At 44.2% G+C, this 23,910-nt stretch overlaps 1 protein-coding gene across 1 annotated transcript in view; it reads right to left on the bottom strand.

Annotated features, from left to right (window-relative positions):
• Window positions 1–23,449, bottom strand: part of LOC134354613 (latent-transforming growth factor beta-binding protein 4-like) — a 346,432-nt gene extending 322,983 nt beyond the window's left edge. The window contains exon 1 of the mRNA XM_063063620.1: window positions 23,256–23,449. Coding sequence (XP_062919690.1) covers window positions 23,256–23,449 — 194 coding nt within the window. The remainder of the gene's footprint in view (window positions 1–23,255) is intronic.
• Between the last annotated feature and the right edge of the window lie 461 nt (window positions 23,450–23,910).

The following is a 23,910-nucleotide window of genomic DNA, read 5'->3' as shown; positions in this document are numbered from 1 at the left end:
TCAGGATAATGCAGTCACGAATTGTTAATGTCCAGATTACACAGACAATATAAAGCAGTCCCGAATTGTTACATTCCCAGATTATGCACCTTGGACAATGCAGCCCCTAATTGTTACTGCTTGGATTATACAGTCCAGGAAAACACAGTCTCAAATTGTATACAGACAAGGGCAATGCAGTCTGGAATTGTTACTGCCTGTATTATGCAGACAAGAACAAATCAGCCCCAAATTGGTACTGACTGGATTATATAGAGCAGAGTACTGCAGCCCTGCGTTGGTTCTAACAGGATTGTACTGGCCAGGACAATGCGGTCCCGAATTGTTACTGACCTGATTATACAGACCAGGACAATGCAGCACCAAATCAGTTCTGCCTGGATTATACAGACAAGGACAGTGCAGTCTCAATTTGTTACTGCCTGAATTGATGACACAGACAGGACAATTCAGACTCGAATTGTTATTGCCCCTATTATACAGACCTGGACAGTGCAGCCCCGAATGATCATTGCAGGTATTGCACAGACCTAGATAAGGCAGCCCCAAATTGTTATTGTGGGGACTACATTGACCAGGACACTATAGACGCGATTTGTTACTACCAGAATTATACGGACCAGGACAATGCAGTCCGAAAATTTTACTGCCCCAATTATACAGACCAGCACAATGCAATCTCAAATTGCTGCTGCCTGGGTTATACAGGCCATGAAAATGCAGCCCTGAATTATTACTGCTTGGATTGTACAGAGCAGGGCTTTGAAGCCTCGCATTGTTGCTGCCCAGACTACACAATCCAGGACGAACTGTTACTTACTGGTTTATACAGATCGGGACAATGCAGCCCCAAATGGTTATTGCTGGTATTATGCAGACCAGGACATTTCTGTCCCAAACTGTTTCTGCCCCCGATTATACAGACCAGGACAATGCAACCCCAAATTGTTATCACTATGACGATACAGCCCAGGATAATTCAGTGCCAAATTGTTATTTGTCAGGGCGCTGGAGCAGGGACCCAATCGCAGATCAAGTACTGAGCACACTGTGATATTTCCTGAGTAACAAATCCAGAGGGGCAACAAAGCCGGCGTCAAAGTTCAGGTGGAGATCAAAAAATCCAGAGAAATCCAAAAATCAGAATTAGGAAACAGGCAGAGTCAAAAACCAGAACAACCAAGATAAGCAGGTGAAATGAGGGTCAGCAAATAGGCAGGTTCGATACTCAGAAGGACAGAGTTTATATATGAATGCTGGAAAGGCTGAGAAAAACTCACTGGCACAATCTGACAAAACACAGGACTGAAATACACCGAGCAATAAGCAGGGAGGCAGATGATAGGTGGAGCACAATGAGACACAGGTGGCAGCAAAACAGGTAATAATGAGAAACAGGTGAGAGATGGAGTACTCAGTAATACAGGGGCTGGAGTAGAGCAGGGACAGGGACAGGAGCACATGGGCATGAAAACAAACAAGAGCACATGGCAATACAAAAACACAGAATGATGGCGGGGGGAAACACACAAAAAGACAGAGTTCAACTCAAGGTACTGACAGTTATTACTGGTTTATACAGAATAGGATAATGCAGCCATAAATTGTTACTGATGGGATTATACAGACCAGTACAACGCAGCCCAGTAGTGTGATTGTCCAGATTATACAGACGTTACAATGCAGTTCTGAATTGTTACTGCCTGGTTTATATAGGACAATACAGCCCTGAATGCTTATTGCTGGTATTATACAGACCTAGATAAGGCAAACCTGAATTGTTACTGCCAAGCTTATTTAGACCAGGACAATACAGACACAATTTGCAACTGCCTTGATTATAGAGACCTGAACAATGCAGTCCCAAATTGTTACTGCCCCGATTATACAGGTGAGGAAAATGGTGTTCCGAATTGTGACTGTCCAGATTGTACAGACCAGGACAATGCAGTCCCGAATTGTGACTGTCCAGATTGTACAGACCAGGACAATTCATCCCTGAATTGTTACCGCCATGATGATACAGACCAGACAATTCAGACACGAATTGTTATTACCTTGATTATACACACCAGGACAATGCAGTCCTGAATTGTTTCTGTCAGGATTATACAGACTTGGACAATGATACATGAATTGTTACTGCCATGATGATACAGACCAGGATAACTCAGACCAAATTGTTACTGCCTGGTTTATGTGGACCAGGACAAAGCAGCTCCGGATTATTACTGACCAATTATAAAAACCAGGACAATATAGTCTTGAATTGTTACTGCTGAACTATACAGCCCAGGACAATTTAGCACCAAATTGTAACTGCCTGGTTTATACAGACCAGAATGCAGCCAAAAATGGTTATCGCTCAGATTAAACAGACCAGGGCAATGCAGCCCTTACTACCCAGGGTTGAACAGACTAGGAGGACAATATAGCAACAAATGGTTACTGCCCCAATTATAAAGTCCAGGACAATGCAGCACCGAATTGTTACTGCTTGGTTTATACAGACTGGGCAATGCAGTCACTAATTGTTATTGTCCCGATATATACAGACCAGGACTAGTTACTGACTAGTTGATACGGAACAGACAATGCAGTCCCAAATAACTACTACCTGGATTATGCAGTCCAAGAAAATGCAGTCCTGGATTGCTACTACGTGGATTGTACAGACCAGGATAATGCAGCCCTGAATTGTTACTGAGCAGATTATACAGGTGAGGAAAATGCAGTCCCAAACTTTACTACCTGAACTATGCAGAGCAGGACAATTCAGCCCTGAATTGTTACTGCCAAGTTTATTCGGACCTGGAAAATGCAGCACTGAATTGTTACTATGTGAATTGTAAAGAACTGGAGGACAACGCAGCACTGAATTGTTTCTGCCCTGATTATACATGCCCTGACAATGTAGCCCTGAATAGTTACTGACTAGTTGATACAATAGACAATAGGTGAAGGCCATTCAGTCCTTCGAGCCAGCACCACCACTCACTGTGATCATGGCTGATCATCCACAATCAGTACCCTGTTCCTGCCTTCTCCCCATATCCCTTGACTTTGCTATCTTTAAGGGCTCTATCTAACTCTTTCTTGAAAGAATCCAGAGAATTGGCCTCTACTGCCTTCTTTGGCAGAGCATTCCACAGATCCACAACCCCCCTGTGTGAAAAAGTTTTTCCTCAACTCCATTCTAAATGCTCTACCCCTTATTCTTAAACTGTGGCCTCTGATTCTGGACTGGTACAGTGCAATCCCGAATTGTTACTGCCTGGATTATGCAGGCCAAGATGATGCAGTCCCAGATTGTTACTCCGCGGATTGTACAGACCAGGACAATGCAGTCTCGAATTTTTACTGACTGGATTATATACAGCAGAGCAATTCAGACCAGAATTGATATTGCCTGGATTATACAGCCCAGGACAATGCAGCCCAGAATTTTTACTGCCCTGATTATACAGGTGAGGAAAATGCAGTCCTGAATTTTTACTGGCCTGATTATACACACCCTGACAATACAGCCCCAGGTTGATACTGACTAGTTGATACAGATCAGGACAATGCAGTCCTAAATTGCTACTTCCAGGATTATGCAGATCAAGGTAATGGAGTCTGGGATTGTTACTGTGCATATTGTATAGCCCCGAATTGTTACTGCCCAGCTAAAACAGACCAGGAAAACGTACTCTTGAATTGTTACTGCCTGGAGTACACAGATTGGGATAATGCAGCTCTGAATTGTTACTGCACACCTTATTCAGAACAGGATAATGTAGCCTTGAGTTTTTATACCCTGGATTGTACAGAGTTGGGGGAAAATGTTTCCCTTATTGTTACTGTCCTGATTATACAGAGTTGGACAATGCAGCCCCGAATTGTTATTGCCCAGCTAAAACAGAACAGGACAACACACTCTTGAATTGTTACTGCCTGGAGTACACAGACCATGGAAACGCAGTCCCAAATTGCTACTGCCCAATTATACAGACCAATGCAATGCCATCCCGAATTGTTACAGGCTTGATTATGAAGACCAATACAATGTAATCCTGAATTGTTACTACCCCGATTATATAGGCAAGGAAAATTGCTGCCCTGAAATGCTACTATCAGGATCCTGCAGACCAGGACAATGAAATCCAAAAAATTTACTGCACCAATTATACACGGAGAAGGACAATGTGGCCATGAATTGTTACTGCCAATCTTATGTAGACATGGACAATGCAATCTTGAATTGTTACTGCCCTGATTGAACAGAACAAGGCAATGCAGTCCCTAATTGTTACAGCTTGTATTACATAGACCTGGACAAATTAGTCTCAAATTTTTGCTGCCCTGATTATACAGTCCAGGACAATGCAGTACCGAATTCTTACAGCTCCAATTATGCAGACTAGAACAATGCAGTCCCAAATTGTTACTGCCTGGATTATAAAATCAGAACAATGCAGCCCTGAATTCTTACTGCCTGTATTACATCCACCAGGATAATGCAGCACCAAATTATTACTGCCTGGTTTATACAGAACTGGAGAGTGCAGTCCTGAATTGTTACTGCTTGGCCAATGCAGACCCACATTGCTATGACCGGGGTTGTACACTCCAGGACAATGCAGCTCTGAATTGTTATTCCTGGATTTATACTGATCATGACAACATATCCTTGAATTGTTGCTGACAGGATTATATGGACCAAAACAATGCAGCATGGAATTGCTACTCGTTGGCTGATATAAACCAGGTCAATGCAATTCCATATTGTTACTGCCCGGATTTTACGGACCAGGGAAATACAGCCTCGTATTGTTTCTGTGCAGATTATACAGACCAGTACAATGCAGTGCTGAATAGCTATTGCCTGGATTATACACATCAGCACAATACAGCCTGAATTGATACTGCCTGGATTATGCAGACCAAGAGAATGGAGCCCTTGATTGTTTCTGGTTGGATTACAAAAACCAGGAAAATGCAGTCCCGAACTGTGACTGCCCTCATTAAACAGACCAAGACAATGCAGTTGGCTATTATTTCTGCCTGGATTATACAGACCAGGACAACACTGTCTCAAATTGTTGCCTCTGGATTATACAGACCATGAGATTACAGCACTGAATCATTGCTGCTGGGTTGATACAGACCAGTGCAATGCAGTTCTGAATTGTTACTGCCCTGCTGACATGCCAGGACAATATAGTCTGAAATTGGTACATTCCCGGTTATGTAGACCATGACAATCCAGCGCCGAATTAAAACTGCCTGATTTATACAGACCTGGAGAATGCAGCCCTAAATTGTTACTGCCTGGATTGCTGGATTATGCAGACCAAGTCAATGCAGACACATATTGTTACGACCAGGACAATGCAGTTCCGAATTGTTACTGCCTGGATTATACAGATTAGGACAACATATCCTCGAATGGTTGCTGTCTGAATTATATGGGCCAGGACAATACTGCCCAGATTATACTGACCAGTACAATGTAATCCCGAATAAACTACTGCTAGGATTACAACAACAAGGCAATGCAGACCCGAATTGTTTATGTCCGAATTATGCAGAGCAGGACAATGCAGTCCCTAATTATTAGTGTCTGGATTATGCAGAATAAGACAATTTAATCATGGGTTGTTTCTGCATGGATTAAAGAGTCCAGTACAATGCACCCCCACCGTGTTACTACCCTGATTACACAGGGCGAGGAAAATGCTGCCTTGAAGTGCTCCTATCAGGATTTTGAAGATCAGGACAATGAACCCCCAAAATTTTACTGCCCCAATTATACAGACAAGGAGGACAATGCAGCTGCGAATTGCTACTGCCAATCTTATATGGACCCAGACGATGCAATCTCGAATTGTTACTGCCTGGATTATACAGATCAGAGCAATGTAGCCCTGAAATTTTACTGCTTGGATTATACACACTAGGACAATGCAGTCCCAAATTGTTACTGCCCAGATTATACTAACCAGGACAACACAGTCCTGATTTGTTACTGCTTGGGCTATGCAGACCAGGACAACACAGTCCTGATTTGTTATTGCCTGTGTTATGCAGACCAGGACAATGCAACTGGGAATTGTTACTGCCTGGTTGATACAGACCAGGAAAATAGAGTCCCGAATTCTTACTTCCTGGTTTATACAGATCAGGACAACATATCCTCAAATTGTTGCTGGCTGGATTATATGGACCAGGACAATGTAGTCCTGAATAGCTACTGCTGGGGTTACACAGATGAAGACAATGCAGCCCTGTATTGTTACAGCCTGTATTATACAGACCAGGAAAATGTAGTCCATAATTGTTACAGCCTGGATTACACAGACCACAACAATGCAGATTCAAATTGATACTGCCAGGATCGCACAGACCAGGAAAATGCATTCCCAAATTGTTACTGCCCTGATTATACAGACTAGGACATTGCAGCCCCTAATTGTTACTGTCTGGATTATGCAGAGCCAGACAATTCAGTCATGGATTGTTTCTTTATAGTTTATAACGGACCAGTACAATGCAGTCCCGAATTGTAACAGCCAAACTTATGTAGACCAGAACAATGATATCTTGAAATGTTACTGCCTGTATTTTACAGACCAGGATAACATGGTCTCGAATTATTGATACCTGGATTATACAGACCAGGACAATGCAGTCCCGAATTGTTAACACCATGATGATACAGACCAGGACTATGAGGTTCCACATTATTAACGCCATGATGATACAGACCAGGACAATGCGGTTCTGCATTGTTAACGCCATGATGATACAGACCAGGACAATGCGACCCCGCATTGTTTTAGCCCCAATTATGCAGAGCATGACACTGCAGTCCTGAATTATTAACGCTATGATGATACACACCAGGAAAATTCAGACCCAAATTTTTATCATCCAGATTACACTACCCAGTATAATACAGTCCTGCATTTTTACCATCCTTATTATGCAGACTGGGACAGTGCAAATCCTAATTGCTACTGCCTGGATTATGCAGACCAAGACAAGACAGTCGCAGATTGATTCTGCGTGGATTTGAGAGACCAATACAATGCACCCTGAATTGTAACAGGCGAGGAAAATGCTGCCCTGAATTGTTACCACCAAGGGTGGAACAGAGTAGGACAATGCAACCTCAAATTTTTACTATCCCAATTATACAGACCGGGGGTCATCACAGCACCAAATTGTTTCTGTCCCAGTTATAGGGATCATGAAAGTGCAGTCCCGAGTTGTTGCTGCCCCGGTTATACAGACCAGGGCAATGCAGTGCCCAATTGTTACTGCCCTGACTATGCTGAATAGGAAATGCAGCTCGTAATTCTTACTGCCTGGATTATGCAGACCAAGACAAGGCAGTCACGGGTTGTTTCAGCGTGGAATTAACAGCCTAGTACAATTCATCCCAAATTGTTACTGCCCCATTATACAGGCAAGGAAAATGCTGTTGAAGTGTTTCTACCAGGATCGTACAGACCCAGACAATGCAACCCCGAATTTTTACTGCCCCAATTACACAGACCAGGAGGACAATATAGCCCCAAATTGTCACTGCCAATCACATGTAGACTTGGACAATGCAGTCTTGAATAATTGCTGCCCCGATTAAACTGACCAAGACAATGCAGTCCAGAATTGTTACTGCTGTATTATAAAGACCTGGACAACACAGTCTCGAGTTGTTGCTGCCCCAATTATACAGACCTGGACACTGTAACCCTGAGTAGTTACTGCCAGGTTATACAGACCAGGACAATTCAGTCCCCACTTGTTACTGCCACGATTATACAGACCAGGAGAATGCAGTCTCCAAAATTTACTGCCCCGATTACACAGACCAGGACAATGCAGTTGCACGATGTACCTACCTCGATTATACCGACCTGGAGGAGATGCATCTCTGAATTTTTGCTGCCCGTGTTATACATACAAGCACAATGCAGCACCAAATCATTACTGCCTGGATTATACAACCATGAGAATGCAGCCCTGAGTAATCACTGTCTCATTGATACAGACCAGGACAATGCAGCCACAGATTCTGCTTGTGTGGATTTAACAGACCAATAGAATATAGTCCTGGATTGTTACTACCCTGATTATACAGGTGGGGGAAAATGCTGCCCCAAATTGTTACTACCAGGATTCTGGAGACCAGGACAATGTAACCCCAAATTTTTCTGCCTCAATAATACAGACCAGGAGGACAATATAGCCCCGAACTGCCCATCTTATGTAGACCTGAACAATACAGCCTCAAATTTTTGCTGCCCTGACTAAACAGACCAAGACAATACATGCCCTGATTGTTACTGCCTGCATTATACAGCCTTGGACAACACAGTCTCGAATTGTTGCTGCTCCAATTATACAGACTTTGACAATGCAGCCTCAAATTGTTATGACCAAGGTTATGTAGACCAGGACAATGGAGTCTCGAATTGTTACGGCCTGGATTATACAGATCAGGACAATGCAGTCCTGACTTGTTACTGTCAAGATTATACAGAGCAGGATAATGCAGTCCCAAAAATTTACTGCCCCAATTCGCGGACTAGAACAATGCAGCCCTATGTTGCTACTGCCCCGATTGAACTGACTGGGGTAGAATGCAACCCCAAATTGTTACTGCCCGGATTATATAGACCAGAACGATGCAGCTGCTAATTGCTACCACCCTGTTGATACTGACCAGGACAATGCAATTGTTACTGCCTGGATTATGCAGACCAAGAGAATATAGTCCAGAATTGTTGCTACCTGGATTATGAAAATCAGCACAATTCAGCCTCCAATTGTTACTGACCTGTTGATACAGACCAGGAAAATGCAGTCCTGAATTGTTAATGCCCAAATTATAGTGACCTGGAGTAGAATGCAGCTCCTAATTGTTACTGCCTGGATTATGCAGACCAAGACAATGCAATCACGGATTGTGTCTGTATGGATTTAACAGACCAGTACAATGCAGTACAAATTGTTACTACCCCAATTATACAGGCAAGGAAAATGCCACCGTGATATGTTACTACGAGAATTGTACAGACCAGGACAATGCAACTCCGATTTTTTTCCACCCCAATTATACACCGGGAGGACAATTTAGACCCAAATGTTTACTGTGGATCGCATGTAGATCTGGATAATGCAGTGTCAAATTATTGCTGCCCCGATTAAACAGACTAAGACAATGCATGCCGAAGTTGTTACTGCCATTATTATACAGACTTGAACAACGCAGTCCCAATTTGTTGCTGTCTGGATTATACAGACCATGGCATTGTAGCCCTGAATTGTTATTACTCTAATTATGCAGACCAAGAGGAGAATGCAACCTCGAATTGTTACTGCCCAGATAATACAGACCAGGACAATGCAGCGCCAAATAGGTACTGCCCTGTTGACACACATCAGGACAATGCAGTCTGAAATTCTTACTGCTGGATAATACAGACCAGATCAATGCACTTCTGAATTATTTCAGCCCCAATTATAAAGACCAGGACACTGCCATCCCAAATTATTAACGCCATGATGATACAGACTGGGACAACACAGACTCAAATTGTTAATACCTGGAGTATATTGACCAGGAAAATGCAGCACCGAATTATTACTGCTCGGATTGTACAGAGTAGGACAATGCAGCACCAAATTGTTACTCCCCTGATTATACAGACCAGGATAATGCAGTGCCGTATTGTTACTGTCTGGTTTATAGACTTGGACAATACAGCCCCGAATTGTTACTGCCAAGCTTATGCAGACCAGGCCAATGCAGTCCCGAATTGTCACTGCCTCTATTATACAAACAAGGACCAAAAGACCGTAAGAACTTAAGACATAGAAGCAGAATTAGGCCATTCAGCCCATCGTGTCTGCTCCTCCATTCCATCATGGCTGATCCAAGATCCCACTCAACCCCTTGCACCTGCTTTCTCACCATTACCTTTCATGCCCTGACCAATCAGGAAACTATCAATTCTTGCTTTAAATATACCCAAGGACTTGGCCTCCATAGTTGTCTGTGGCAGAGCATGCCACAAATCCACTATTCTCTCGTTAAAGAAATTCCTTCTTAGCTCTGTTCTAAAGGATCATCCGTCAATTCTGAGGCTGTGCTCTCTAGTTCTGGACACCCCCCCACCATTGAAAACAACCTCTTCATCTCCACCTTATCTCCAGTGAATACAGGCCTAAAGCTCCTAATATGTTAAACCCTTCATTCCTGGAATCATCCTCTTGAACCTCCTCTGGACTCTCTCCAATGACAAACACATCCTTTCTGAGATATGCGGCCCAAAACTGTCGACAGTACTCCAAGTGTAGCCGGGTTAGTGTCTTGTAAAGCCTCAGCATTATTTCCTTGCTTTTATTTTCTAACGAATCAAGTGATTCTTGAAAGATCATGACCAATATATCCGTTATCTTTTCAGCAACCTCTCGCAGGACTCTCGGATGAGGTTCATCTGGTCCAGGTGACTTATCCACTTTAAGACCTTTCAGTATGCCTAGCATGTTTTCCTTTGTAATAACAATTGCACTCACTCCTGCTCCCTGACTCTCACGGACCTCTGGCACACTGCTAATGTCTTCCACAGTGAAGACTGAATAAAAATACTTATTAAATTCATCAACCATTTCTTTGTCCCCCATTACTGCCTCACCAGCATTATTTTCCGGAGGTCCAATATCAACTCTTACCTTACTTTCACTCTTCATATAACTGAAAAAAACGTTTAGTATCCTGCTTTATATTATTGGCTAGTTTGCTCTCCTGTTTCATCTTCTCCCTTCTTATAGTTTTTTAATGGATTTTTGTTGGATTTTAAAAACTTCCCAATCATCCAACTTCCCAGTCACTTTTGCTACATTATATGCCCTTTCTTTGGCTTTTATGCAGTCCTTAACTTCCCCTTTCAGCCACGGTTGCCTGCCCCTAAAATTTGAGAATTTCATCGTCTGTGGGATATATCTATCCTGCACCTTGTGAACTTTTCCCAGAAACTTCAGTCATCTCTGCTCAGCAGTCATTCCCTTCAGTGTCCCCCTCTAATCCGTCTGGACAAGCTCCTCTCTCATGCCTCTGTAATTCCCTTTATTCCGTTGTGATAATAATGCATCTGACTTATGCTTCTCCCTTTCAAATTGCAATATGAAATCAATCATATTATGATCACTGTTTCCTAAGGGTTCCTTTACCTTAAGCTCCCTAATAAAATCTGGATTATTACTCAACACCCAATATAAGATAGCCTTTCCACCAGAGGGCTCAAGCCCAACCTGCTCTAAAAAGCCATCTTGTAGGCATTCAATAAATTCCCTCTCTTGCGATCCAACACCAATGTGATTTTTCCCTTGAATATTGAAGTCCCCCATTACAATTGTGTCATTACTCTTATTACATGCCTTTTCCAGCTCCCTTTGCAACTTTGACTAATATTTGGAGGGTTGTATGATTCCCATAATGGTTTTTATAATCCTTACAGTTTCTTAACTCCACCCACAAAGATTAAACATTCTCCGATCCTATATAACCTCTTTCTAAACATGTAATTCCATCTCTTACCAACACCACTACCTATGCCTTCCTGCCTGTTCTTTTGATGCAAAGTATACCATTTGATATTAAGCTCTCAACTTTGACCTTCTTTCAACTATGACTCAGTGATGCCCGTGTCATATTGACTAATTTCTAATTGCACCATGATTCCATCCACGTTATTCCCAATACTACATGCATTTAAATACAATTCCTTCAGTCCTGCATTCTTCGCCTTTTGAATTTTGACCCTGTGGTACCATTTAACTCTTTGCTCTGTCTGTATTTGTACCCAATCAATGGCTTCTCTTTCCTTACATTCATGTTACACCCATCATCTACTTGTAAACCTGCTGGCACATCTATAGCTCTATCGTACTGGTTCCCACCCCCTATCATATTAGTTTAAAACACTCCCAACAGCTTTAGTAAACTTGCCCGCAAGGATATTGGTCCCACTCGGATTCAAGTGCAACCCGTCCCTTTTGTACAGGTCCCACCTGCCCCAGAAGAGACCCCAATTATCCAGAAATCTGAATCCTTGTCTCCTGCTCCAATTCTTCAGCCATATATTTATCTGCCAGCTCATTCCATTCCCATCCTCACTGTCACATGGCACAGGCAGCAATTCCGAGATTACTACCCTTGAGGTCCTGCTTCTCAACTTCCTTCCTAACTCCTTCTTTTCTGTTTTCAGGACCTCCTCCCTTTTTCTAACTAACTCATTCAGGCTGCTCACTCTCCTTCTTCAGGATATTGTGGATGCATTCAGAAACATCACAGACACTGTACCTGGGAGACAAACTACCATCTGTGTTTCTTTTTGGCGTCCACAGAATTGCTCAACTGTCTCCCTAACTATAGAGTCCCCTATTACTGCTGCCATTCTGTTCAGTTCCCTACCCTTCTGAGCCACAGGGTGAGACTCAGTCCCAGAGGCATGACCACTGTTGCTTCCCTCAGGTAGGTCATTCCCCCCAACAGGACTCAAAATGGAGCAGTTGCTGTTGAGGGGCTGGCCACAGGGTGCTCTCCACTGTCTTGACATTTTCCCTTCTTTTTCTTGACAGTCTTCTGTAGCCTTGGGATGACTGCCTCTCTGTGCTTCCTGTCTATCACCTTGTCACTTTCCCTAACAAGCCGAAGGTCATTGAGGTGCAGCTCCAGTTCCCTAACGCGATCTCTAAGGAGCTGCAACTCGATTCACCTGGTGCAGATGCAGCCATTGGGGAGGCTGCAAGTCTCCTGAAAATCCCACATCTGACACCCACAGCAGAAAACTAGCACTGCAACATATGACCTATACTTTCAAGAGTTAAATAAGAATAACAAAATAAACTTACTTACATGCCTTGCCGAAACCTGTTGAGTCAAAGCCTTACCACTCTGACTCAGACTGCTCCCACAATGACCGGTCTGCTAGACGGAACCTCTCTTTTATGGAGACAGGATTTCTCAAGCTCTGCTCAGGACCTGTGCAGGATCACTTCAATTGCATCTCCAACACTGTCCAACACAGGCTCAAATTGTTGATGCTTGAATGATAAAGACCAGGACAATGCAGTCCCGAAATGTCTCTGCTAGATTATACAGACCAGGACAATACAGACTGGAATTTTTACTGACTGGTTGATACAGACAAGGACAATGCAGTCCTGAATTATTACATCTTGGATGAGGAAGACCAGGACCATGCGGCCTCCAATTGTTACTGCCTGGACTATACAGGCCAAGACAATGTAGGGCCGAATTGTTACTGTCAGGATTATACAGACCAGGAAAATGCAGTCCCAAATTATTAGTATCTGGTTACTGTAGACCACAACAATGCAGACCCGAAGTGTTAATGTCCAGATCTATAGGCATCCGTTAGTCTCATTAGACTATGGATTTGCCCTTGGAAGGTTTCCAGGGCGCAGGCCTGGGCAAGGTTGTATGGAAGACCAGCAGTTGCCCATGCTGCAATTCTCCCCTCTCCACGCCACCGATGTTGTCCAAAGGAAGGGCATTAGGACCCACAGAGCTTGGCACTGGTGTCGTTGCAGAGCAATGTGTGGTTACATGCCTTGCTCAAGGACACACACGTTGCCTCAGCCGAGGTTCGAACTAGTGACCTTCAAATCACTAGACGAATGCCTTAACCACTTGGCCACGTGCCAACACAGATTGCACAGACCAGTACAATGCAGTTCAGAATTGTTACTGCCTGGATTATGCAGACCAGGACAACATAGCCTTGATCTGTTACTACAAGGGTGATACAGACCAGAACAATGCAGTCCAGAATTTTTATTGCCCCAATTAAACATCCTAGGAAAACAATACAATACAAAATAAATACAGAATAGCAATGGTGAAAGAAGCTTTCTAAAAAATGAAGAAATATTAACAGACAGAAAGATGAGCACGTAGACTAAAAACAGAATATTGCAGTGCTACATTTATTCTACCCTGACTTATGGAAGTGAATGTTGGACCATTTCTCCAGCAATGGAAAAGAGACTAGAAGCAGCTGAGTTATAGTTCTACAGAAGAATGTTAAAAATATCATGGACCACACACACATCAAATGAAGAAGTTCTCAGAAGAGCCCAAGCAGTTCGATCACTCATACCAACAATAAGAGAAAGACAACTCAGATTCCTAGGACACATCATGTGGAAAGATAAACTAGAAAAACTCATACTCTCCGGAAAGATTGAGGGGAGCAAACCTAGAGGAAGACCTCAGCTTATGTACATCAATAACATAGTCAGGTGGCTACACATCGAGGAAATGGAAGTCATCCAAAAAATGAAGGATAGGTCTATATGGAAAACCATGGTCACCAAAGTCCGCATCGGATATGGTACCTAGACAGAGAGACAGGAAAACAATGCAGCCCTGAATTGTTTCTGGCCGGAATATACAGACCACAACAATGCAGCAGCAAATTGTTACTGTCTGGTTTATACAGACCTGGACAATGCAGTCCCAAATTGTTGCAGACCAGGCCGATGCAGTCCCGAATTATTACGGCCTGGATTATACAGATCAGGAGAAACCATTCTCTAACTGTTACTGCCTGGATTATATGGACCAGGACAATACAGCCCCGAATTATTACTGTCCAGATTATACAGACTAGTACAATGCAGTCCCCAAATTGTTACTGCCCGGATTATACAGACTAGAACAATGCAGCCCTGAATGCTTACTGCCTGGATATGCACAGACCAGGACAATGCAGCCTCGAATTTTTACTGCCAGAATTATACAGACCAGGAGGACAATGCAGCCCTGAAATATTTCTGCCCGGAATATACAGACCACTATAATGCAGCTGTGAGTTATTTCTGCTAGCTTTACGGAGGCCTGGATAATAGAGCCTGGAATTTTTACTGCCCATCTTATACAGACCAGAACAATACAATTTCAAATTGTTACTACCTGGCAGACATAGATCAGTACAATGCACTCCTGAATTATTACTGCCCCGATTATGCAGACAAGGACAATGCAGTCCTGAATTTTCACTGTCTCGATTAAACAGACCAGGAGGATGCAGTCTCAAATTGTTGCTGTCTGGATTATACAGACATGAACAATGCAGCCCTGAATTGTTACTACCTAGATTAGGAAGGCCAGAACAATGTTGTCTCAAATCGTTGCTGCTTGGATTATACAGACCAGGAGAATGCAGGGCCAAATTTTTACTGCAGAAATTATACAGGCCAATGCAATGCAGTCTTGAATTGTTACTGTCTGGACGACACAGACCGGGACTACGCACACCCGAATTGTTACTGACAGGTTAATACTTCCCAGGACAATTCAGTCCCGAATTATTAATGTCCGGTTTATACAGATCAGTACAATATTATCCCGAGTTGCTACTGCCTGGATTATACAGAGCAGTACAATGCAGCAGCAAATTGCTCCTGCCAGGTTTATGTAGCTTGGACAATGCAGCCCCAAATTAATACTGTCCAGATTATACAGACCCGAACAATATAGTCCCAAATTCTTACCGTCCTGACTTTATAGATCAGAACAAAGCAGCCAAGAACTGTTGCTGCTAGTTTATACAGACCTTGACAATGCAGTCCCAACTTATTACTGCCCGGATTATACAGACCAAGGCAATGCAATTCCCAGTTATTACTGTACCAATTACGCAGACCAGGACAAAGCAGTACCGAATTGTTACTGACCGGATTATACAGACCAGGAGAATTCAGCCACAAATTGTCTCTGCCTGGGTTATGCAGACCAAGACAATACTGTGTAGAATTGTTGCTGCCAGGATCGTTTCGAACTATTCAGCCACGACTTGTTACTGTCTTGTTGCTACAGACCAGGAGAATGCAGTCCCGAATTGTTACTGTATGGATTATGCAAACCCAGACAATACTTTTGCTGATTGTTACTGCCTTGTTGCTACAGACCAGGAGAATACAGTCTCGAATTGTTACTGTATGGATTACGCAGACCCAGACAATGTAACCCTAGTTGTTACTGTCCGTGTTGTAAAGACCAGGGCAATGCAGCCCCGAATTGTTACTGCCTCAATGAGACAGGTTAGGACAATTCAGCCCTGAATTATTGCAGCTTGGATTATTCAGACCGAGGAAATGCTGTCTTGAATTGTTGCTACCTGGATTATACAGACCAGGACAAAACAGCCAGGAATTGTTACTGCCTGGTTGATACAGACCAGGACAATACAGTTCTGGTTTGTTACTGCCTGAATTATACAGGCTAATACAATGTAGCTCAGAATTGTTACGACCTGGAAGATGAAGACCAGGAGCATGCAGCCCCAAATTATTATAGTCCAGATTATGCAGACCAGAACAATATAGTTCCTAAATGTTACTAAACAACAGGAATTCTGCAGATGCTTTAAAGAAAGGGGCTTCCCTTCCTCCACTATCAACTCTGCTCTTAAACGCATCTCCTCCATTTCACATACATCTGCTCTCACTCCATCCTCCCACCACCCCACTAGGAATAGGGTTCCCCTGGTCCTCACCTACCACCCCACCAGCCTCCGGGTCCAACATATTATTCTCCGTAACTTCCGCCACCTCCAACGGGATCCCACCACTAAGCACATCTTTCCCTCCCCCCCTCTCTCTGCATTCCGCAGGGATCGCTCCCTACACAACTCCCTTGTCCATTCGTCCCCCCCATCCCTCCCCACTGATCTCCCTCCTGGCACTTATCCGTGTAAGCGGAACAAGTGCTACACATGTCCTTACACTTCCTCCCTTACCACCATTCAGGGCCCCAAACAGTCCTTCCAGGTGAGGCATCACTTCACCTGTGAGTCGACTGGGGTGATATACTGCATCCGGTGCTCCCGATGTGGCCTTTTATATATTGGTGAGACCCGACGCAGACTGGGAGACCGCTTTGCTGAACATCTACGCTCTGTCCGCCAGAGAAAGCAGGATCTCCCAGTGGCCACACATTTTAATTCCACATCCCATTCCCATTCTGACATGTCTATCCACGGCCTCCTCTACTGTAAAGATGAGGCCACACTCAGGTTGGAGGAACAACACCTTATATTCCGTCTGGGTAGCCTCCAACCTGATGGCATGAACATTGACTTCTCTAACTTCCGCTAGGCCCCACCTCCCCCTCGTACCCCAGCTGTTACTCATTTTTATGCACACATTCTTTCTCTCACTCTCCTTTTTCTCCCTCTGTCCCTCTGAATATACCTCTTGCCCATCCTCTGGGTCGCCCCCCCCCCGTCTTTCTCCCTAGGCCTCCTGTCCCATGATCCTCTCGTATCCCCTTTTGCCTATCACCTGTCCAGCTCTCGGCTCTATCCCTCCCCCTCCTGTCTTCTCCTATCATTTTGCATCTCCCCCTCCCCCTCCAGCTTTCAAATCCCTTACTCACTCTTCCTTCAGTTAGTCCTGACGAAGGGTCTCGGCCTGAAACGTCGACTGCGCCTCTTCCTATAGATGCTGCTTGGCCTGCTGCGTTCACCAGCAACTTTGATGTATGTTTCCTAAATGTTACTGTTAGATTATACAGAACAGTACAATGGAGCCCCGAATTGTTACTGCCCGGATTATACAGACCAGAAAAACGCAGGCCCAAATTGCTACTGCCAAGAATATAGAGACCAGTACAATGCAAACTCGAATTGTTATTGCTTCAATTATGTATTCCAAGACAACGCAGTCTTAGATTGTTACTGCCTAATATTGTATAGACCAGGACAATGGAGTCCTGAACTGGTACTTCCCGGATTATACAGACCAGTACAATGCCGTCCTGAATTGTTACTGTCCAGATGATACAGACCAGGACAATGCACACCTGTATTGTTACTGACGAGTTGATAGAGACCAAGACAATTCACTCTCAATTATTATAGGCTGGATTATAACAGATCAGTACAATGTTGCCCTGAATTGTTACTGCCTGCATTATGCAAACCCGAATTATTACTGTCCAGATTATATAGGCCAGTACAATGTAGTCCCGAATTGTTACTGACCAGATTTTGAAGACCAGGACAATGTAACCAAAAATTATTGTTGCTTGGATTGTACAGACCAGGACAATGCAGCAGCAAATTGTTGCTATCAGATTCATAGAGACCTCAGGAGAATGCAGTTTCAAATTGTTACTGCCTGGATGATACAGATCAGGACAAAGCAGTCCTGAATTGTTACCTCTCCAATTATACAGACCAGGGCAATGCTGTCCTGAATTGTTACGTCCCGGATTTTCCAGACCAGGATTATTCAGACCCAAGTTGTTACTGCCTTGATTACACAGCAGTACAATGCAGTACCCAATTGTTACTGCCCAGATTATACAGGTGAGGTAAATGCTACTAGGTTTGTTACTTCCTGGATTATACAAAACTGGACAAAGCAGCCTAGACTTGTTACTGCCTGGAGTATTCAGACCAGTACAATATAGTCCCAAATTGTTACTACCCAATTACTCAGACCAGGCCAATACAGTTCCAAATTGTTACTGCAAGGATTACAGAGACCAGGACAAAACAGTTTCTAATTGATACGGCCTGGATTATACAGACCAGAACAATGCAGCCCCAAATTGTTACTGACTATCCAATTGTTTCAGGCTGCATTATACAGCATAGGACAATACAGCAGTGAAATGTTACTGCCTGGAATATGCAGACCAAAACAATGCAGTCCCGAATTGTTACTGCCCAGATTAGACAGACCAATGCAATGTAGTCTCGAATATTTACAGCTTAGATTATCTGGAGCAGAACACTGCAGTCTGAATTGTTACTGCCCCGATTGTGCTGAGCAGGAGGATGCAGTCCTGGATTATACAGCTCAAGACAACACATTCTTGAATTGTTGCAGGTCCTTCCAGGTGAGGCGACACTTCACCTGTGAGTCGGCTGGGGTGATATACTGCATCCGGTGCTCCCGATGTGGCCTTCTACATATTGGCGAGACTCAACGCAGACTGGGAGATCGTTTCGCTGAACGCCTACGCTCTGTCCGCCAGAGAAAGCAGGATCTCCCAGTGGCCACATATTTTAATTCAACGTCCCATTCCCATTCTGATATGTCTATCCACGGCCTCCTCTACTGTAAAGATGAAGCCACACTCAGGTTGGAGGAACAACACCTTACCATCTGGGTAGCCTCCAACCTGATGGCATGAACATTGACTTCTCTAACTTCCGCTAATGCCCCACCTCCCCCTCGTACCCCATCCGTTATTTATTTTTATACACACATTCTCTCTCACTCTCCTTTTTCTCCCTCTGTCCCTCTGACTATACCCCTTGCCCATCCTCTGGGTTTCCCCCCCCCTTGTCTTTCTCCCCAGACCTCCTGTCCCATGATCCTCTCACATCCCTTTTGCCAATCACCTGTCCAGCTCTTGGCTCCATCCCTCCCCTTCCTGTCTTCTGCTATCATTTTGGATCTCCCCCTCCCCCTCCCACTTTCAAATCTCTTACTAGCTCTTCTTTCAGTTAGTACTGACAAAGGGTCTCGGCCCGAAACGTCGACTGTACCTCTTCCTAGAGATGCTGCCTGGCCTGCTGCGTTCACCAGCAACTTTGATGTGTGTTGCTTGAATTGTTGCTTTCTGGATTACATGGAGGAGAACAATGCAGCACAGAATTGTTACTGTCCAGGTTATACAGACCAGAACAATGCAGTTCCTAATTGTTATTGCTATATTATAGACAACAGCACAAGGACGCCCCTATTTGTCACTGTCTCAGTTATGCATGAGGGAATTAAATGCAGCATCTCCAAGTTTGCGGATGACACGAAGCTGGGTGGCAGTGTTAGCAGTGAGGAGGATGCTAAGAGGATGCAGGGTGACTTGGATAGGTTGGGTGAGTGGGCAAACTCATGGCAGATGCAATTTAATGTGGATAAATGTGAAGTTATCCACTTTGGTGGCAAAAATAGGAAAACAGATTATTATCTGAATGGTGGCCGATTAGGAAAAGGGGAGGTGCAACGAGACCTGGGTGTCATTATACACCAGTCATTGAAAGTGGGCATGCAGGTACAGCAGGCGGTGAAAAAGGCGAATGGTATGCTGGCATTTATAGCGAGAGGATTCGAGTACAGGAGCAGGGAGGTACTACTGCAGTTGTACAAGGCCTTGGTGAGACCACACCTGGAGTATTGTGTGCAGTTTTGGTCCCCTAATCTGAGGAAAGACATCTTTGCCATAGAGGGAGTACAAAGAAGGTTCACCAGATTGATTCCTGGGATGGCAGGTCTTTCATATGAAGAAAGACTGGATGAACTGGGCTTGTACTCGTTGGAATTTAGAAGATTGAGGGGGGATCTGATTGAAACGTATAAGATCCTAAAGGGATTGGACAGGCTAGATGCGGGAAGATTGTTCCCGATGTTGGGGAGGTCTAGAACGAGGGGTCACAGTTTGAGGATAGAGGGGAAGCCTTTTAGGACCGAGGTTAGGAAAAACTTCTTCACACAGAGAGTGGTGAATCTGTGGAATTCTCTGCCACAGCAAACTGTTGAGGCCAGTTCATTAGCTATGTTTAAAAGGAAGTTAGATATGGCCCTTGTGGCTACAGGGGTCAGGGGGTATGGAGGGAAGGCTGGGTTCTGAGTTGGATGATCAGCCATGATCATAATAAATGGCGGTGCAGGCTCGAAGGGCCGAATGGCCTACTCCTGCACCTATTTTCTATGTTTCTATGTTTCTATAATAAAGGTCAGAACAATGCAGTCCTGAATTGCTCATGCCCCAGTTATACAGATCAGGGCAATGCAGGTCCAAATCGTTATTGTCTCAATTATGTCGATCAAGAAAATACAGTTCCAGATTGATACTGACCAGATTCTACTGACCAGGACAATACAGCCGCGAATTGTTTTTCCTTGTGTTATGCAGATCAAGGCAATGCTGTGTCGAATTGTTGTGGCCTGGAAACTACAGACCAGAACAATTCAGCAACGAATTGTTGCTGCCTTGTTGATACAGACCAGGACAATGCAGTCCAGAATAGTTACTGCCCGGATTTTACAGACCAATTCAACGTAGTCTCAAATATTTACTGCTGAGATTATACCAGGACGATGCATTGCCTGGATTATGCAGAACAGGAGCCCTGAACTGCTACTCTCTAGATTATACAGACCAGTACAATGCAGTCCTGAATTGTTACTGCCTGGATTATACAGACCAAAACAATGCAATCACTGATTGTTACTGCCCAGATTATACAGTCCAGGAAAATGCAGTCCCAAATTGTTAATGTACAGGATACAGTCCTGTTGAAGGGTCTCAGTCTGAAACGTTGACTGTACTCTTTTCCACAGATGCTGCCTGGCCTGCTGAGTTCCTCCAGCATTTTCTGTGTGCTACTTGGATTTGCAACATCTGCAGATTTTCTCATTTGTGAACAGATTATTATGGCCCGGATTATACAGACCAAGACAATTAATCCCTGAACTGTTACTGTCCAGATTATACAGACCAGGACACAGCAGCCCCAAAAATTTACTTCCTGGATTATACAGACAGGGACAACCCAATTCTGAATTGTTACTGCCCGTACTGTACAGTCAAGGACAATGCAGCCCCATATTGTTACTGCTGGATTATACAGTTCAGGACAAAGCAAACCCCAAATTGTTACTGACCAGATTATAGAGACTAGTTCAAAGGTTCAATTTAATGTCAGAGAAATGTATACAATATACATCTGGAAATGCTTTTTCTTCGCAAAACATCCACGAAAACAGAGAAGTGCCCCAAAGAATGAATGACAGTTAATCATGAGAACCCCAAGTACCCCCCCCCCAGCTCCCCTCTCCCCCCCACCGGCAAAACAAAATGCTCACCAGCTACCGAGCACAAACGTGAGCTAAACAATAGCAAAGGCACAGACCTTGCAGTTATCCCGAAGACTACTGCAATTCATCCAGCATTTGGCAACCCACAGGTTCTCTCTCTCCCTAATAAGACCTGAGTGCAGACCTGAATTGTTACTGTCTAGATTATACAGACCTCGATAATGTAGCTCTGAATTGATACTACCTGGTTCATACAGACCAGGACAATGCAGTTCCTAATTGTTACATTCTGGATTATAGAGACCAGGACATTGGAGTTCCTAAATGTTACGGTCCGGATTATATAGACTAGGACAATGCTGCCCCGATTTGATACTGGCCAGATCATAACGACAAGACAACACAGGCCCGAACTGTTATTGCCCTAATTATACTTACCAGTATAACACAGTCCCAATTTGTTACTCCCAGATTAAAGAAACCAGGACAATACAGATCTGAATTGTTAATGCCCGATATATACAGACCAGGAAAATGTACTCCAAATTGCTACTGCTCAGATTATAGAGACCACGAAAATGCTGCACGGAATCATTGCTGCCCGGATTATACATTCTGGACAATGCAGCCTCGAATTGTAATTTCCTGGATTAGACAGACCAGGGCACTGCAGCCTCCAATTCTTTCTGCTTGCATTATAAGAACCAGACAATGCAGGCCAAATTGTATACAGACCCGGAGGACAATCGTCTCCTTAATAGTTCCTGCCCAGATGATACAGACCAGGACAACCAGTTCCAAATTGTTACTGCACAGATTATACAAACCAGGACAACGCAGTCCCTATAGTTACTGTATTCTCCTGGATGGTGATTACTGATTCACCCTCATCTAGTATTCCCGAAACCACACACCGAGAACTGAGGGATAGGAGAGGAATTGTGGGTTTAAATCTCACAGTTTTTCCACCAGGCGTAAGGTTTTGCTGAAATTACTGTTTTAAAGAAAATCGTGAAAGAGCGGTTTAAAGTCGTCCTGTCGATGTAAAGAGCTAAAAGCCAAATCTCAAAATAACATTTTAACTACAATGCAGGAATTCTGCGATTCATGTCCAGATGTGAAATCTTTCCATAGATTGCATTCCAAGTACTGTCACGATAAAGAAAACCAACCTTCCAAACAACACGATTAAAAAAAACTTATTTAAATAAGAATATTGAACTGAGTATTGGTAAATTGTGCTTAACAACCAACTAACAGTTTTAAATTGTAGACAGGGAACAAATGGCACTTAGGACCCACACATAAATTACAGATAGACGGATGGACCGCGCCGGCAAGATTGCACAGACAAACAGGTTACTGTCAGACAGATGCGCAGACTGTCCTAATCCGCTCACCTCGCCGCCCGTACCAGCCCTCTTCCCGGAGCAGATCGGGGGGTTCCGGGGACTCCGGGCTTCGCCTGCCGGGGAAGGAGCGCGAGGATCAGGCAGCAGCCCAGAGCCACAACCTCTGAGCAACGGATCTGCCGCATCTTCTCCGGAGAGATACAGCGAGCAGAACCGAGCCCTGACCTCCGATCCGCAGACATTCACCCCCGGCTCCGGCCGGGATCGCACTCCCTTCACTGTGTCTGTGTGTCTATCTGTCCCGCAGTCCCCTCTCTGTGACCGTGTGTCTGTCTGTCCCGCACTCCCCTCTCTGTGTCTGTGTGTCTGTCTGTCCCGCACTTCCCACTCTGTATCTGTATGTCTGTTTGTCCCGCACTCCCCTCTCTGTCTGTCTGTCTGTCCGTCCCGACTTCTCCCGCCCCCCGCCCACTTCATCTCCCGCACTTTTCCTTTGATTCTTTTTTTTTGTGAATGAATGAGCCTCCTTTTGCGAAATTAAACTTCTGACCAATCAGCTGAATCCTGACGTAAGGCTCTGACTCCACTCCAATCAGAGGACAAGAATGGTGAAGCGTTGGAGAGAGGGGGAAGAGATGGAGAGATGTGGGGCAATGGGTTAGAGGGAGAAGGGGAGGAGAAAGAGGTGGGGAGAGGGGGAGGA

This window comes from Mobula hypostoma, chromosome 12, assembly GCF_963921235.1.
Source record: "Mobula hypostoma chromosome 12, sMobHyp1.1, whole genome shotgun sequence".
In the NCBI taxonomy this organism is placed as follows: domain Eukaryota; kingdom Metazoa; phylum Chordata; class Chondrichthyes; order Myliobatiformes; family Myliobatidae; genus Mobula; species Mobula hypostoma.
Note: the sequence above shows the minus strand (reverse complement) of the source record. Positions and strands in the feature narration are given on the sequence as shown.